Raw genomic sequence first — 19,547 nt, 5'->3', positions numbered from 1 at the left:
ATGATCTCTTCTACGGCTAGGTTTCTACACCAAATAATACTCGTAATTACTCAACTAAAATATATCATAAGACTCATTTTGTAATTGCCTTACTAGTATGTTACCAGAAAATATTCCACTTAGCTGCCAGAACCTATGATATTCGAACTAACTCCTATAACAGGCCTGAATAGATCTAGTTCTCATAACAGAGCAGTTCAGCCATACTGAATGTCTTAGACAAATGATTACCACAATTTCATTGGGATACTTTATATATAGTGTAGTGAAACAGTGTCACTTTAAATACAAGTTACAGTTCTCAGTTACTTTATTAAATATGTATTTACATCACCAAGTATTCATTTATTTTGCTTGTTAACTGTTTAGTTGAAAAGAACACAGAAACTTTTCTTAATTCACTTCTCTCATTCTGACACCACAATTAAGGTTTCAGGTTTTAAAATGAAACTTAATAATACAAGTTTTCAGCGTCATTTTGTCGTATATGGTGGTCTACTTAATGAACCCTTCATGACCTACAATTGATAATCCTTTCCTTCCTCTTGGAAATTTCCATCAATAATTAGTAAGTTCAAACAATAAATCAAATTACCTTTCCAACATACTGTTTTATTTTTATTTTAATAAATTTAGTGTGATGACCAGCATCTAAGAAGAAAAGAGGCGATCGTCTGGTTATTGGTCAAACAGACGCCTACATTGTTACTGCCTTGAAACTGCTCCAGTTCGCTTGTCAGTAGTAATCCTTAAGCACAAACAACTCGTTGTGAGCTGCGTCATGTATCGGTGAAGATCCATAGAGATTGTGAAATATGGTATAGTATTTTATTAATAATTTCTTTTCATTTTTATTTTCTCATGTCATTGATATGAAATTAATAATTTTATTTCAATAAATGCAAATACAGTAGTTCCATCTTCAAGCAAATAAAAAAATAAATTAAATTAATAATTCCATCTTACTGAGAAGAGAAAACTGAAAACGAAGTTAACTATAATGGACAGTACCACAATGCTTAAGTGTTTAGTTGCACTTAGGCCGTTTCCTGAAATTTCTTAACATTTGTGGGATTTAAGTATCAGGATTATGTTCAGGAACGACGAAACCGCCATTTCGCAGTGACTTGTTACTTATACTTTAGAGATGTTTCTCTCGAGTTTTGGATTAAGTCCTTTCTGGCAGAGAGTATTCAATATTTAGGTGCTGTTTCTCCTCTTCTCTGCAACTGATGAATATCTGTAACATTTGTGAGGTTGAAGTATCAGGATTATGTTCAACAACATCTAAACCCCGAATTAAGGGAATTTTTCGCAGTGCCTCAGTAACTAAGCATTAGAGATGTTTGTTTCGAATTCTTAGTTAATTGCTTTCCAGGTAATCATTATCTATCTGTAAAGTGCTGTTTTTCCTCTTCTTTGGAATCGGTCAATGTCTGTAACAGGAAACAGAACAATATATTAACACATCCTGAGAGATAAGTGGCTGTAAGATAATGTAGCCCTACCACATAAAATGATGAAATTCTTTACAGCATTTTTAAACGTATGTTTTAGGGTCAATTGCATTCCATAGCAGCTGAGACACGTGGTGATATTCTCTATAGTCAAGAAAGGATATAGAAGAAAATGAGAAAATAATGGAAGAATAAGATTACTGAATAAAAACCGACAAGGTATACTACAAAATCATCACAAAAAGAATCAGCAAAACTGCTGTAGTCATCTTTAACAGAAGAGGAATCAAGATTCAGGAGACGAAGGTGCTGTATTGCTAACATAACAAGCTTGGACAAAATTGTAGAAAAATATACAGACAATAGTAAGGAAATATAATCTCTTCGATTTCATTAAATCTTTTGATCGTGATGCTAGACAACAGAGGTTTATCTAAAAGTTTAAGAGAAATCATAAAAGGCATGTATGAATAGTCACTTATATCTGTTGTAGGGAAAAGAATTCAAAATGGTTTTTGAGAGCATGGGCCTAGGCATGGGACAAATGTTCGGCTAATCCGTTTTCTTTACCCTAAAAATACATTCTACAATCTTACGATATTATATAATAACTAATTGCTGACACTGAGAGTAATCTGAAAAGAGAAGCGTGTCAACAGTAAAGATAGTGCGCTTCGTGCAACCAGAAGTTACCTGATAAGAAGCAAAGACAATTGTAATTTATGCGAAAAAGAAAATTTTGTCCCATATCGTAATAAACGGGAAGCAGTAGAACAACTAACAAATAATAAATACTACGGGTGCAGTATATCTCATGGAGGCTGAATTGATTTCGAAATTAACGTAGAGAAACTTAAAGTAATGAATGGCAGAACTAACGTATGGGAACGAAAGCTGGCTAAAAGAATAAATGAACTGATGCAATAAGGATCCAGAGTGTACAAATTAAATTCCTGAGATGTGCCGAAGGACGCACATTTTCGAACGAGAAGTTCAGATATAAGAGCAGAGTTACGATTAATGACTCGAAATGAAAAATAGGAAGATCGGTGAAGCAAATTTAAAGAGCACATCACTAGGAGGGAAGTTGACAGACTTCAAAGAAATACTACAAAAATATTAGGCAATACGAAGAAGCAACATGGGGAAACTCTAAACTATGTTAAAAGACTTAGACTAGTCTCTGTAAGTAGGCGGAACAGGCAATGGCTAATATGTGCAGGAGAATATTACGATGATGACACCATAGGTGTAAATAATAATACACCACGAATTGCAATTCTCTCGTTCCTTGAAATAATTCCTCCAGGGAGGATCGTGCTCTGTTAGTGTTCCTAAAATGTACCGAAGGGTTTTCCATATCGTTAGAAGAGCTTTTGGAGGAAGATATTCATGTTTGTCCTTACCTCTTGTGGCATATCATATTGTGTCGGGAAATGGCATGAGTGGAACGTTCTCTCTCCAGAAGGCCATACGCTCGCCATATGGGTCGTGTGCGATCGAGAAGTTGGCCTGCATCAGAAAGTAACTATGGCTGGAGAGGTCGTAGGGCTGCCACACCACGGGATCCGCCTCAGGAGTAGGGTTGCTGTTGAGGCACACAGACATGCATTATTCTTTATGTCGTCTACAGATCCTCAGACGAACAAGTAAAAAGCAAGACTGAAAGTTACTTATTAATTACGTGATGAAGGAAGTACAAGGCAGAATATGCTTAATTCACTGACATTCAGTTCTATAAGCATACCAGAAAAAAATATCAGTAACATTAAGGAGATTTGGCGACCCTACGGCGTAACACCACCTCTATAATTGAGAATAGCTTCAGTTCCGCAATACCGAGACAAAGTATGTTCTCTAGTATGCTATATGCAGCTGAAACCACTCACTAAAGATAAAATTCCGTTGAGTATCCTAACTGCGAGGATGTTGATAGCTACATTCCGTCTACTGTTCGAAATAATCGCAGACCATTTGGATCGGATAGAGATTGTGTAATTTAGACAGCCATTGCGTCTAAAATAAGGTTCTTAACAATTCACCAAACGAGAATCGTATACAGGCAGCTCTGTGAACACAGCTGACGCTACCTTCGAACTCCGGTGTGTTCACAGCGTACGCATCATCAAGATCTAGAAGAAAGGCCAACACCTGGGCATCGCTAATGCTGTAATAAACGTCGTCGTTCACCTTCACATTACCCTCAATACGTTGACTCTAGTGGTGGTTTCGAAAAACACCCACAAAAAATCACAGGACCACCTCTGTCCTTAACTACTCTCGCGTACACCGTGCGTTACAGCTATCACCACGTCGTGGATGATCGCTACGATTTGCGTCATTAGAAATGAGACAAAATCGCCACTCAATGGACCAAACTACTCACCTCGAGACAGTTCCTGTCAAACTCCTATACTGTTTGTCCTAACGAAGACCTGCAGCGTCGTGGGAAGCTGTATTCACAGATCTTTTGCAAGGATTCCAACTTCTAATGTCCATTTCACGAAGTTCCCGTTGCAGTCCACTATGCAATTTTCACTCTCCAGTGGACTGTGCGCTGGTATGAAATTTACTGGTTAAATAAAACTGTGTGCCGGACCGAAATTCGAACTCGGGACCTTTGCTTTCGCGAGTTTCTGCGTAGTTGGAAGCTAGGAAACGATATACTGGAGGAAGTAAAGCTGCAACAACGGACCAGAGTCATGCTTGGGAAGCTCAGTCCGTGTAGCACATGCCTGTGAAAAGCGAAGTTCACGAGTTCGAGACTCGGTTTGGCATATAGTTTTATTCTCCCAGGAAGTTCCTCTTTGCAGTGTTCAGCAAGAATCTGGTTCAAACTGACTTGCATTCGCCGACAGCAGCAATTCCTATTAGTACTATTGAAAAAAAAACAGCCATAGGTTGCATAATATACGTTATTAACTCAAGAACAATGCGTTTCGTCCGGATTACGTTACGTTAAAAAAATATGAACTTTTCTGCCAAAAAGCATTTATCACGGACGCAAGATACTGAATAAAACCTATAAAAAGGCCACTACATGGAGACGCTATTATGTCTGGCGTGGCCTGCATGAGGTTACTTTAATCGGTATCATATTTCCTCACGTATGCTTTTTTGGAAGAAAATTTCTAACTTTTTAACACAATCTGATGATGCTATATTCGGGTGATACGCATTGTTCTCAAGTTAATAAGGAATATTTTGCTCTAACTACTGTTTTAAAGCAGTAGCAGTAGAACGTCGGTTTACCACCACGCCAAGATGGAATTTCTAATTGCAATAGGGTCTCAAACCAAACACCAATGAAAAGGTGACACTCGTCTTTTTACAGTGGTACAGTGGATAGTCACATGGTGTCACTCCTAAATATTTATAAAAATCTCTGAATCCCGCTATTAGCTTTTACATTATGTTTAACCGTCTTTCTTTCACACGCTCGGTATATATTTTTAAGAATGTTTCTTCATTCCATCAATTTTCAATCGGAAGCATATTCTTAATGGTGAATTTAGTTTTTGATGTACCGGTACATTCCTGTTTTCCATTACGAGAAAATGACATCCCTGAATTACTGAGACCCACAGTGGTTCTAAATCGTAAGGTCGCATATTCGCGAGAAGAACAACAACCAGCTGGCGTCTATAAACACATACTTCCGAAAATAATTGATAAGAAATACATCTCGGCAAAAAGCTAGTTGAATTACGTTAGAAGAAAGAACAACATCGAGAAAGCTTTGAGGCAGAAGATCTGCCGTTTAAGTCAGTTGTCTGGTATCAATCTTACTATGACAAACAGATCCGAAGTGTTTATAGACGGCACAAAATGTTATGTACTGTTGTAAAGTCGGTGATGATACACAGCGTGTTTCAAAATTCCACCGTAAAACGTCAATGGTATATAGAGTATGTTTTGAGGAACAAAACGAGATCATGAGCGCGTGTCCGGAAACGTCATCCAACGACACTACACGACGTCAAAGTAACTGTGTCCGTGTATGTATGTATATGGTGATTCCGAGATGATGCTACGTATTTCAGGGATGATGGATCAATTTGACGTAAGGGGCCCAGGTCTGGACCGGACCGAGTTGGAAGTTAAAAGGGAAAATCTTTCTGGTAACTCACAGTGTTGCTGGCAAGATTGCAGCGTAAGCAACTTTGAGAGGTGGTAGTACGCACCGAAACAAGAAAAAAATGTCTAGTAAAATGAGCTTACAGTGCATATTTTAACAGCTGTGAGCATTTGTTCAGTAGTGGAGATGCTTTTCACAAAAGCAGGCGGCCCATGTGGCCGAGCATTTCTAGGCGCTTCAGTCTGGAACCGCGCGACAGCAACGATCGCAGGTTCGAATCCTGCCTCGGGCTTGGGTGTGTGTGATGTCCATAGGTTAGTTAGGTTTAAGTGGTTCTAAGTTCTAGGGGACTGATGACCTCAGATGTTAAGTCCCATAGTGCTCATAGCCATTGGAACCACAAAACCGAAGATAAACAAGTGCTTACAGATCCTCAGATATGCGTTGTAGAGCCTATGTTTACTATAATTTTTTTTGTTTTAGTCTGTATTAAAACTTCTGAAACTTGTCTACCATAAAATCTTAGCAACAACAGTGTCGGTACGCCGGCCGGAGTGGCCGTGTGGTTCTAGGCGCTACAGTCTGGAACCAAGCGACCGCTACGGTCGCAGGTTCGAATCCTGCCTAGGGCATGGATGCGTGTGATATTCTTAGGTTAGTTAGGTTTAATTAGTTCTAAGTTCTAGGCGACTGATGACGCATAGTGCTTAAAGCCATTTTGAACAGTGTCGGTACATGCATTCCACTGGCAGGGGTGTCAAACAGATTTTCGTTTGTAACTTTGGACTCCTTCGTTTCTGGACCAGGGTTCCTTACCTCAAACTGATAAATTTATCCTTCTATCATTCCTGAAAGTCTGTAACCTCATCACGAAATCACCCTCTTTGTACGTATATATAGGATAGGTGGCGGTATAAGTATGCGGGGGCAAGAGAACACATCAAGTTCCCATGCCCCAAAGCAGAAATTCACCATTCTCCCATCAGGCAGCGCATACGTCATCATATCCCCCGTTTTATATTGGAACCTCGTGGCAGTCGGACGCTTACGGATGGAGAAAACACGATAAGTCACGTTAGTACATTTAGATGTAAGATTTCTATAATTTGACTAAGAGTTAGGTGAAACTAGATATAATTAAAAATTAGATAAACTCAGTACCGGATCTGGCGGCTATAAGCTTCCAGTATCCATGACTTTATTTATGTGTTATCTGTAGATTTCTGGAAAAGAAAATAGCGAAATGGGGTAAAAGTATGCAGGTCTGTAGGGGTAAAACTTCGCAGGGCATACTTTTATCCCATCATAAAACTATTTGCGAACTTTTACGTTAGATAAATAGTTATTCACTTTAGAGAACTTTATTTTTCTTTTTGTAGTTTTTCTTTCGTTGGAGAGCGGTTTATTCAAACACGCCTACCTCTCAAACACACCCCGAGTATAAGCACAGCTTATATAGTGATTTTTTTTTTCGGGAACCGATCGAGAACATGAACGCAACAGCCATTTACAGAGGCGTTCTACCATCAAGCTCCTGGCCTTATTGAAAACGGGAACGTAATACGACAAGCATCCAAAGTTACCGCGATTTCAGAGACTCCCTTAACAAGACATCTTAAATCAGTGACAGGCAGTGAGGAACTCGGCCGAATCACGGAAATTTTTCCATTGGAGGAAGAATAACTAATAGTGCAGCACTGCATTTTCCTCGATAAAAGTTTTCGGCCTTACTGTCACATCACTACGACATTTACTTTTTGATTGCGCGGAAAAATAAAGAGTTGCTATATTTTATCTCATGTATTTATTTGTAATCCATTTTATTTTCTTCAGCAGGGTGTAACATTACGCGCTGCGTACTCTTGTTCCACGCCCTGGTACTCAAAATTATTTTTTTCGAAATTTTACTACTCTTCTAATAATAATTGGATAGCAATGAAACTGTTACACAGTGTTACCAATATATCAAACTAGGTGTTGCATGCTACCGTTCGTCATTTATATAAACGGTTTATATAAACGGTATCGTCTAGTAAACTTATCAGAACATCAAAACAAATTGCAAAACGATTTAGAAAAGATATCTGTATGCTGCTAAAATTGTCTGTTGACCCTAAATAATGAAACGTGTGAGGTCATCCACATGAGTGCTAAAGGGAATCCGTGAAACCTCGGTTACACGATAAATCACTCAAATATAAAGGCCGTAAATTCAAATAAATACCTACGAATTACAATTACGAACAACTTATATTGGAAAGAACGCAAAGAAAATGTTGTGGGGAAGGCGAACCAAATACTTCGTTTTATTGACGAAACGCTTACAAGATACAAAAGATCTACTTACTGCCTACATTACCATTATCCGTCGTCTTTTGGAGTACAGCTGCGCGGTGTGGGATCCTTACCAGATACGTTTAAAAGAGTGTATCGAGAAAGTTCAAAGAAGGGCAACGCGTTTTGTAGTGTCGAGAAACACAGGAGAGAGTGTTGCTCACATGATACAGGATTTGGGGTGGACATCATTAAAACAAAGGTGTTCTTTGTTGCGGCGGAATCTTCTCAGAAATGTCGTCACCAATCTTCTCATCCGATTGCGAAAACATTTTTTTGACGCTGTGCTACATAGGGAGAAACGACCATCATAATAAAATAAGGGAAATCGGAGTTCGCAAGGAGAGATACAAGTGTTCGTTTTTCCGTGCGCTGTTCGAGATTGGAATAACAGAGTACTATTGTGAAGAGTGACCGATAAACCCTCTGCCAATCAGATCTGCAGAGTATCCCTGTAGATGTAGACATAGGTGTAGATGTAGTCGATGTAACAATGCTGCAAGTTCTTAAAATCATTTTGTAAAACAGAAATTCATACTTTTATCCGCCCCCCCTCCTTGCCATACAGGAGCCAGTGCCCTATAACTACGATGCTCTGTTGCGTCGTTGAATGACATTTCTGGGCACCGGTTTCTGTCCTCCATTTCCGGCAATCCATCAAGTGGAACTGCAGCTGGTCACGTAGTATTTGGATTAAAAAAAAAAAAAAAAACTAAACACCGTCCAAACAGGCCTTGGAAGGCGCAACAGTACCGACCGGCCGCCGTGTCATCCTCAGACCACAGGCGTCACTGGATGCGGATATAGAGGGGCATGTGGTCAGCACACCGCTCTCCCGGCCTTATGTCAGTTTACGGGACAGGAGCCGCTACTTCTCAGTCAATTAGCTCCTCAGTTTGCCTCACTAGGGCGGAGTGCATCCCGCTTGCCTACAGCGCGCGGCAGACAGGATGGTCACCCATCCAAGTGCTTGCTCAGCCCGACTTCGGTGATCTGACGGGGAACCGGTGTTACTACTGCGCCAAGGGGGTTGGCGTAGTAGTAGAATAATGATGACAAAACCAGCGGACTCATTTGAATCTAATGTTGCTTATTCTTTTTAAAACATGCTACCAGTTTGAATTGTCATCTGACCATGCTTGTTATTGCCACGGAAGGTATGGAACGCATTTCATTTTGGCCCGCTCCAAACTCCAAACCATTCTGTTCATTCACATGAAAACGGTTGTGGATAGAAAGTTACGTTCGGGGTATGAGGATGACACCATGTGGTGTTGAAACTGGTTGCATGTTTTGAAAAGAATGAACGACTTTAGATTCAAATACAGCAGCTGGTTTTGTCATCACTGTTCAAGTACTACCCTCTTTTTGTTCCTCAAGACACCTTTTACAACCCATCTAAGTTTGCCGGTGTGATTTTGAAACACTGTGCGTCTATCTTTCACTTTCAGCTTTAGGTTTGTAATTCCTATTCTCCAGTATAATCTCTCCACCTGTTTCAGCTAATGCCAACTTACATTCCGTTATGTACTACTGCGCTAGTTATATTTGAGAGCAGGCAGTAATGTGTCTGCGATGGGACTAGCCCACGATTTCTAATCGTTGTCTTATTCGGTACAGATTGTTGAGGCTATTACTTTCAACTTCGGCTGCAGCCTCGTATTCTGCCAATGTAAATTTATCAGATACTGCATTGCTGTAAATGTACACTCTAATTTCAATGTTTTAAATTTTCGATACTCGCAGGTTCTGTCAGCGGAAATACCTACCCATACTTTGCGAAGTTCGTCCAAAGACGCAGCATGTTTCTGCGCACTTTGTCTTCTTCTGATTCAGGATCCAAGTTATATTCTGTATCTTTTCTCAAGAACAAAATAGCTAACTCTCCTGCATGTGAAACTCCTGAAAGAAGAAAGAAACAAATGACAGATGGGAAAGATTTGGTTATGTTAACATTGAAACCAGTATACTGACCATGGCAAGTAAATCCTCGACTTACTAGCAGTCAAAGAGTGACGCTAACATACACTATTCAGTGACATTTTTGCCAAGTAAAAAAAAAAAAAATAATGATACTCCTATACATTTATTTCGACTAAGATTTCTTACAGGTTACACTTGTAAGCTAAATCCTCAACTGGTAATGAGAACCAAATATTTTTAACTAGGATCACCATTGCTACATTATTATCAGTTAGCTGGGATTTGACTGAAGAAAAACCATTTCTACCTTGGGCTGGATCTTAAACAGATCTCTCTCTTTCCGACGTTGACAGCGAAACGTATTTAAAAATTGTTTCTGCTTTCTTAGCGGAAGTAAAACCTAGACAACAGCTTTATTTCAGATAATTTTATTTAATACGTTGCAGAAAGAGATTATTTGAAGTACAGTGCTATGTAATTTGTTTACCACAATTCTTGTAACCCAAATTACAATTCATTTAACGGTCCTTACCAAAGACTACAATAAAAAAATCTGTGTTGCCACCTTTTCAAAAGGGAGATATTACTTGTAACTAAGAGGGGCTCCCACATTTATCTCATGTAGAAATATACAGTATTTAATGAAAGAGTGTAACCGATAGCGAGTGCTCGGATGCACCAGCTTTACACATAAAAGTAACCACTAAGAGCTTTTCGGTGCTCTCTGCAAGTTCTTTCTCGAAATACGAGTAACGGGCAACACAGACGTGAGGAGAAGAGTACCATTGCCCGCCGGAGGGAAAGTACTGTGAAAGCTTCATTATTGATACGGGGGAATCTTCATCACCCGATTTTCTAACCTAGGAAAACCCCTCCTTGAGAAAGATAACGGATGAGCTAACCTCTCCACAAGTGAACAATCAGCCTAGAGTCCTCTGAAGACTCACCAGCGAGGGAATCCTGTTTTGGATAAGCTGGGATCTGTCAATCTGTGATTGTAAACCGCGAGAGCGCTTGTTAGATGAATGTACTATTCTCAAATGAAATATTTTATAGACTTTCACTGTCCTGAGCAGAATGTGGGCACGCAGGAACAAGTAATCAAGAAGAGGAGAATTTCCCAGGCGTCAGTGAATGATATGATACTAACGACCAAATTTCAACACTCGAAAGCACAACGTGGAGAACATCTACATCATAACTGGTAAGTCCTTTTCGGTGAAATTGTTCTGTGGAGACCCCCAATTAGGATTGAGAACTCGTTATGATTCTTTTGAGAGACTTCATGTGGGGACTTCATCTCAAGGCTTCATAGTCAGGACTTAACCTGCGCTGACCCATGGATCTGAACTTCAGTCTACTCCATGTTGTTGTGATTCCCATTCTAGTCTTAACTGCAGCTGCAGCCTCGTATTCTGCCAATGTAAATTTATTACATACTTCATAGCTGTAAATGAGCACTCTAATTTCCAAGATTTCAGTCAAATCAGTCGAATCCCGGTGTCGCTAGCTTTCCGACCGTCGGCGTGACCCGTGACGTCAACGTAGTGTTTCGGCCGCAAATACTTTATCCGTCGGATTTCCGATCGCCAAAGGAACCCGCAAAATTGGGGAGACTCTGCCGGCTGTTTTATAGTAACACCACATTCTCTTCACATTTAATCCAGGCTTAGGAGTGATTGTGAACATAGTACATAGACATTTTCGGTTTTTTTTTCATTTTTGATTTCATTTTTTACTTTTATCTTTTCTCTTTATACCAGATTACTGGAGAAAGTGATTAGACATCTTGACTTATTTACAAATTTTAAATTCCGACTAGTTTTCGTAAGAAAGCCAGAAATTTAAAATTTCGTAAAACTTCATGCACAGTGACCAGGAAAGGTCTCAGAAGCTTGTAAGGGTGTTGCACGGTATGATGTGCCAAGAAATAATTGTTATGAAAAAAATTCGATACGCCGTGCCGTATTTCATTAATCAGTAAATGCAACTGGCCCGCAAGAGACTGTGTCGCCAAAATTGATTTTCGTTTAGTCTCCTAAAACAGAACAAGAGAGCGATACAAAAACTGGACATGGGGCAGTAGTAAGGATCGAACCATAACCAAAGGCTTGGCAATATTGTGCATTGTCATCTACGCTATGAGAGAACGGACACTAATTCTACGTGGCGAGGCACTTGAATTTGCGCGAGAAGTAGCGTGACTGGCTATCTTCAGTACTATCTCGGAAGCGGGGCAACGTATCGAATTCTTGTCTTAATAATTATAATTATATTATACCCTGCAACACGCCTACAAGCCTTTCAGGTTGTTTCTGACCAACCAGTATAATCTTGTAATGTCTTTTAACCTTTCTCCAAGATCTATGTACTGTTTTCTAGAACAAATGAATCTTTTGTAATTTCAAGTATATTAGTATATCACTTACTGCGTTCACATTATTTAAGTTCAGACATTTTTGATTTATTGAGGGACTTAGTTTTCTATGCCACACTTCGACGAGATTCGTACTCCTGAGCCACTGGTTAAAGTCTTTCCACATTTCAGTTGGCATACTAGCATTTTCCATCCTTTGGTTGACCATACAGTCTACTAACATAATGACCTTTTTCCCACTGGGCTTTTCTTCCGTTACGGCCATCCACGATTCATCGGCACTGTTAGGTGGATGAAATGCTATGCAGAACTGACGCCGAGAAAAATAAGTGTTATTCTCTATCCCTGTATTCCTCTGTTAATTCTAGTTCCAGAATTTTCTTCCACAGACATTGGATAAAGTGTAAAATGTAATTGGAAAGGGATTATCAGGGAACATTGTCTTCATAGTTTTAAACAAATCCATTTCAGAGTCTACCACTGCAGCTTTTGGTGACCAACCGGGTCCCCAATTTTTCATTCCAGAAAAAGCTTTCATAAGCATTTTGACATTTGTCTGGGAGAAAAGGAAATCCCTTCGTATCTTCTTTTGTGGTTCCGTTGTTAGCACGTATGCTGTACAGTTGTCTGAACTGTTTCGAACAACAATCAGATGTCCCGTTCATAAGAAGATACCCTTTTTCATACAGGATTTTATCTGCTTCTTCACAACAAGACACCACCGTAGTTTTCTCAAGAACGGAACAGTCGCCAATTTTCATAAGACTCTTAAGGGGACACGCCCATGAACGGGCTGCATTTTTAGCATTATCTTCACCCTCATAGTGCAACTGATCTATACATGAGAGATAGCTCAAAATTCTTATACACATGTAGGGTCATTACTCAAAGCAGTTCCCAAAAAATCATTGTGATATTTATTATATTTTGGAACTGGCAAAAATATTTATAATAGTCTAAAAAACGGAACACTACTTCACTGCGGTACCATTTTCTTTGGAACCACTGACTGCACAGCATGGATAAAGTGTCAGAGTACAGACAACATTCACTTAAGTGTTTTATGCCTCCAGTTTCCTTCCCTGATGCTGAACTGTCAAAAAGTCAAATATTTTATTGTACTACAACAAAATATTTAAAAATGTAGTTCAAATATCTCCGACATCTTCATCATGTTACAAATTTTTCAGGAAATAGTAGGCAAAAGAGGTGGATGAGGTCATTCTAAATATCTGTACCAATTTTTGTGAATTTAACTTAAGTCATTTAGGAGAAAAGTGTAAATGAATGTTGAAAATTTTAGTTTTCGGTAAATAGCAAATGAAGATTTAGAGATTTATTAATTTACCACTATACTCGTTTAGAACATTCCAGCAGCATACTTCGGTTTTCCCCCTATTTCCTTATATTCCATACTCTTTCTCTTCATTCTTTTCTTTATCTTTGACTCCTTGGTAGCAGCTTCTGCAGCTGTCTCTGCTTCGGTTATTCACCGCTTGTCAATTGCAGTTACAGCTGAAGTCATATTCTTTTCCGTCTGGATGTTCAATTTCTTCATATAATTGATCCTTGAAACTGCACCATCATTGACTGTTATTATTACATGCGTTATACGAACCTTCAGCACTGTTAACCCAACAAATGCAGTTTTTGATATTCTCTATCATATACAACTGTTGAAGCTTTACTGTGCATTCTGAGAGAGTCCAAGCATACATTTCCTGAGTAGATTTTTTCCAGATCCCTACATATAGGCCTAATTGCCTCCATTACAGCAAGTGATAAGGAACGCTTGTGCGTATATTTTATGCCTGTAACATTGCTCAACCAGTACCTGCACCACGAATCTTCCTGTTTTGAACACAAACCACTCTGTCGGGTTTCATCTGTTGACATTCTGTGAAACAGTGTTGCCCAAACAGCCTGTTTGATGTTCTCCAAATCTCCTTCATTTCTCCTTATTGCTAGTCCACAATATTGAGTAGAAGAATCAATTTCACTTTTTGTAAGACGACCTGGACCACCTATGTGTTTGCCGTCTGATAGTTTTTTTTTTCACTGAAGTCTTTACATAATTTTCTCAGGCGAGCGCCCATTCTTTTTTGTACATGCCCAAGACATTGAAGCTTTTCTATCAGAGTGTCCCTAATAAGGTCTGTCATTAACAACAGTATCACTAACCGATTTGAAAGACTCTTCCTTGCTGAAATGTCCTCAGAAACTTCAATACTACCTTCACAATTTCAGTACTTACATTTCACAGCATTCTTCTTTAAAAGTTTTGACAGAGTATCCTTTACAGTCTCCATCCCTAAGGTAGCCTACATACCTCACACAACGACTGACCTCTGATCTTCTTTCGGTTCCATATTTCCACTTGGGCCATCAAAATTCTTCACAAAACATGGGTGCCAATAAACTTACTTGACCAACCCCGGCAGTGCTTTGTTAGACATTCATAATCCAGTATCTTACCAGTTTCAATAAATGTGGCAGTTACAATCCCATTCAGAGAAGTATGACCTCTCTTCTGCCAAGATCCATCAAATGCTGCTACAATGTCTGTATTCTCAAACAAGGCTACTGCTTCTTCTGCTGCTCTTTTCATTGAATGTTCACTTACACCACATAAAGCATTATATATTAATTTATTGTATCTCTCAAACCTCAGTGGAGGTGGAGGCAAAAGCACAAAAAGTCTGGGCAGCTCTCCTTCCCCTTCTGATACATCGCATTGCATAAGCAAGCTGTCGTTTATAAGTTACTGGCGATGTCATAGTATCACTGTGAGTGTTACATGAGTTACAGGCAATCACTAACCGATTTGAAAGACACTTCCTTGCTGAAATGTCCTCAGAAACTTCAATACTACCTTCACAATTTCAGTACTTACATTTCACAGCATTCTTCTTTAAAAGTTTTGACAGAGTATTTAGGTTCACAATAACATTTCCGTCGTTATTGCTGCTCACAATATTACTAGGCTCGCTCTTATTATATTCAGAAAGCGGAAGTGTACGTCTAGAAGCGCTGCCTCTAGACACAGTTTCTGCGGGCGACTTTTGAAGCCACTGATGTGTAATATTCGGTTGTTTGGAACTGGTTGCCGTGAAAATTTCGTTTGGGGCTAAAGTTCTTTACTCTCGGCATTTGTGGCCCAGGAAACACACACACAGAAACAAAGCAACACCCAATAACTACAAAACCACACGCGTATGAAGCCCCGAAATCATATATTCTCAGATCGTTGTTTACATTGGAACCATAGCCTTCTAGACATGCCTGTACTTTGGTTCCGGGAGTCAGTTCCTTCCAGAATACACCTATGTTAACGATCCGTAACTAACGACGGAAAAACGGAAGAACAAAATAATACATCACATATTTTGTCGTACGTCAAACCTGTGCAACATTGCGTTCAACCTCAGTTTTAGAACGAACGGAAAATGATAATGCGCATAAACTATACATTTTTGAAATCAGCATGAAATTCCCTTTTCTATAGAGCAAGAAATTTTTCAAATTTTTGCTCATTTTCACGAGCATGTCCCCTTAAACCAACTCTTCGCCAGGCTGTGATGATCTTTTGACTACAAGTAATAAGATGAATCTAGAAATGTAAAAAAAACATTGACAAATGATATTATCTCCAGACTTCTCAAGTTCAATCACTAGAGTTTCCACAGCATTTTCTCCAAGTCAGACGGCTCTGGTGTCTTCCTCCTTCCCCAGATACACTTTCATCTTCCAGCAGTAGTTTGTTGCTCTGTCACAGACTGTCCAGAACTTTATTAGTGTATGTACTAGCACTAGGTTTTGATGAGATGTATTGTCGACATTAATGCGACATTGAAATATGAGCAGCCATCCTGGAATCTAAGAGTCCCTCAGGTTCCCACATCTCAGAAATTTCTCTGATTCGTTCCAGTTTGTCATTAGGCATATGTTCAAATACGGCCAAAGCTCAACACCCTCAGAATAGCATGGAAACAGTTGCGAGACATATTTCATTGAGCAGTGGTCGGCGATTCTCAACACTTCAGAGCTGAGTGATATCTTCATTTCTTGACTGGTAAACAGTCGGGATCAGAACACAAAAGATTTTTTTCCATTCCACCCTAATCTATATCCATCCAGGCCTTGTAAACGATTCAGCCTTCCTTGTGGTTCCACAAACACAGTTTCTCAATGAGAGATACATGAAAATCCAACATAAAAAGACTCTTCATTATCACAGATCCTAATTGAATACCATGTAGGTCTCTGGCCTTCTTTCAGTAGATCATTTTTGCTCTGTCTACCAAAAATTCCAGCCTGAGCACCTGTAGCCCATATTTCATTCCTATTACTAGAAAACAGTAAGTCGTAATCAATAGAATTTACGCTAAATGGTATTGCTTCTTCTTCGTAAAGGAATTCTTCATGACATCATAATTTTCGTGTTGTTCTGAGTTTTCAGCGACGTCTTCTTCACTATAATGTTCAAAATGTCCTCCGTTAGCGAGGATACATGCATCGACCTCCGTCGCATGGAATCCCTGAGGCGCTGATGCAGCCATGGAAAATGGCGTATTGTATCACAGCCGTCCACAATACGAGCACGAAGAGTCTCTACATTTGGTACCGGGGTTGCGTAGACAAGAGCTTTCAAATGCCCCCATAAATGAAAGTCAACAGGGTTGAGGTCAGGAGAGCGTCGAGGCCATGGAATTGGTCCGCCTCTACCAATCCATCGGTCACCGTATCTGTTGTTGAGAAGCGTACGAACACTTCGACTGAAATGTGCAGGAGCTCCATCGTGCATGAACCACATGTTGTGTCGTACTTGTAAAGGCACATGTTCTAGCAGCACAGGTAGAGTATCCCGTATGAAATCATGGCAGGCAATCCAGGAAGTACCGTACATACTGACGAAACTAAAATGAGCCCTATCATGGAAATTAAGCGTTTCCGGACACATGTCCACATAACATCTTTTCTTTATTTGTATGTGAGGAATATTTCCTGAAACTTTGGCCGTACCTTTTTGTAACACCCTGTATATGCTTATCACTCGGATTGAGCCAGCGCGACTCGTTATTTAATTTTTTTTTGCCTTTAGAAACCACCCGCCTTCTCAGTACTCGCCTCAGTGTTAATATCGAGAACGTATTGGAGGCCCTGGTCGCCGCTTATCTTTGGCGAGTTGGCTTTAGGCGCGCCGCGAGGCGAACAGGAGGAATAAAGAAGAGGCTTTCTGGGAGTGAGCGCTGGACTGTGCCTGAGGAGCGACGTCGGTGTCGGAGGGCAAGGGAGCATGGTCGGTGGGCCCCTCGGAAGCAGTCGGTTGGGACGGAACGCCGTGGGCTCGAAGATCCCAGGGTGTGGAGGGACGGTGTTGTCCCGATGGCAATCATCGTGTGCTGTTCAACGGCTGAGAAGCGATTTCTTGGTTCTGTCCTTGGATTCCGACGAAGAATTACGGCAAGTTTGCTGTATGAGGTGAACATAACAATTCTAAAAAGCTGCTCGTTGGTGGCGCCTGTATCTGACTTGTGTAAGCTTTGCTTCGGTACTGCTGTCTCCAGCTAGAGCGCTGCTTGGGAGGAGAGCGTTGATATAGGCATTGTCATCTACTTAGCTGCTTTAAGGTAAATGACTGTTTTGGATCGAAGGTAGATCCAAGTGAAGGACCGAATCATTACTTGTCGTATTAAGAAACCTAAGAGGGAGCCCCAGTGTATTAAACTTGTTATCGGCAGTTATAACGAGTAACTGACACCCTGATAGTGTCCACGAGTGAACTTTGGAGGTACTGTTAAGTGTTTGTAGTAAGGGAAAGATTGGCTGTGGAGCTTTTCTGTCGGACGCTCACGAATTGTGTTAACTGCAGTTCACTTCTTATGGTATTTTGCCGTTATACTTGTCGTGGCGAAATCGCCGATAGTATTTCCATAATTTAGCTTGGGACGTCACTCTATTGTTTGGTGTGGCCCTTCCAAGAGTTTAAAGTCTCAGATATTTTGTTACTGCCTTGCTGAGGTTATCTTGCAACAGTTGTTGATTAGTCCCTTGTCTACCCCACCGAACTGCTGTTTAGTGCGGTGCGGTATAGTCAAAGCGTTTAGTAGTATCGCATCTACTACCTCGCCGAGTTTAATATTTGCGAGTCGTATCCACATCGACGTATAATCCTAGTATGCAAGTTTGTAAGTTGGTTGCGCCCTGTTAACGTTTTATCCATCGTGGAAAATGTTTCCCGTGCCGCATGTGATCCTGAAGAACAAAACGGTGCACAACAGTGCATGACCGCTCCGAAATCAAAAGGTATGTTTTAAACATTTTTTAATGGGTGTAAACACTGATCTTAAGAGTTGATTTGTGTTTTTTGATTTTGAAACGTAAAGTTTTACATACCTGGTTAATTATAACATTTATGCTTATTATTTCTCATAATTCTTTGGCGGTAGTGTGCATCACATGTAAGGATGTTTATGGTGTAAAGTGTTTAAAAGGAATGAAAATATTTTGTGATAGGCTATGGGGTTTGAGTGTATCTTGATAGCAATCAAATTTTATTGCATTTCAGTTGTTTTAATTAAAAATTTTTGATCAATATTTTATTGCCTTTAGAGATTACAGGTCATGTCTACGAAAATTTTTGTACTACCACGTTGCGTTAGAATCTTCTGTTTAACCTTGCATTATGCAATTTGTATTTTTTTCCTTTGACTGAAAACGTATTTTGAGTCGTAAGCGTTGTAAATTGATTCTGAGAGCTGTTCTTTGATCTGTTACAATACTTCAGGAATTATATTCAGGATCTTGTTGTTCATGGTAACAAATGTTCACTCACTATTTTAAAATCAAGTCAATAAAGTTGCAAATTTTAAAGGTAAAAGAAAGGGCTTTTATTAGAGAAACGGTGCCTGTCCGTACCCCCGCAACTCCAACATATTCAAAGCACTGGCCAACGCCTGCGGGGCCATGTCGCGAATGACTGAGAAACTCTAAAATACGAGGCAACAATATCAAATGACGTAACAGACGCTGAGCAGCCAAACATTATCATGTTTAAAAATTGCGTCTAACAGGACGGGCTTGCGAGGTATGTACGGGAGAAATCAACACTTTAACGCAAAGCTATAGGGAAATTTTTATAGCTGATTTCCAAAATTATAACTAACGAGAAAAATTAGGAAACAGCCTTAAAATTTCATTTAAGCAAGGCGTATAGTCATTAACAGACAATGTAATAATAATCATATACCAGCCTCTGAGGGCCAGTGTTAGTTAAAGGATTAATGGCAGGGAGCCATCTTTCTGAGTTAAAAGTAACGTCGAGTCATTGGGGAGAGGCAGGTAGGAGCATCACACCACAAATCGCAAAGATTGTTGG

General features: G+C 39.8%; 1 protein-coding gene across 3 annotated transcripts in view; it reads right to left on the bottom strand.

The window, feature by feature from the left end:
- Positions 1 to 864: 864 nt before the first annotated feature.
- Positions 865 to 19,547, bottom strand: part of LOC126475037 (acetylcholinesterase-like) — a 136,494-nt gene continuing 117,811 nt past the window's right edge. For 2 of the 3 annotated variants that reach the window (XM_050102583.1, XM_050102582.1), the window contains exons 10-12: positions 9,639 to 9,771; positions 2,864 to 3,045; positions 865 to 1,436 (exon numbers count right to left, since the gene is read on the bottom strand). In XM_050102583.1, coding sequence (XP_049958540.1) covers positions 2,877 to 3,045; positions 9,639 to 9,771 — 302 coding nt within the window. In that variant the 3' untranslated portion in view covers positions 865 to 1,436; positions 2,864 to 2,876. The remainder of the gene's footprint in view (positions 1,437 to 2,863; positions 3,046 to 9,638; positions 9,772 to 19,547) is intronic. The other variant, XR_007586645.1, reaches the window with a different exon arrangement.

This window comes from Schistocerca serialis, chromosome 4 (genome assembly GCF_023864345.2).
Source record: "Schistocerca serialis cubense isolate TAMUIC-IGC-003099 chromosome 4, iqSchSeri2.2, whole genome shotgun sequence".
NCBI lineage: Eukaryota > Metazoa > Arthropoda > Insecta > Orthoptera > Acrididae > Schistocerca > Schistocerca serialis.
Note: the sequence above shows the minus strand (reverse complement) of the source record. Positions and strands in the feature narration are given on the sequence as shown.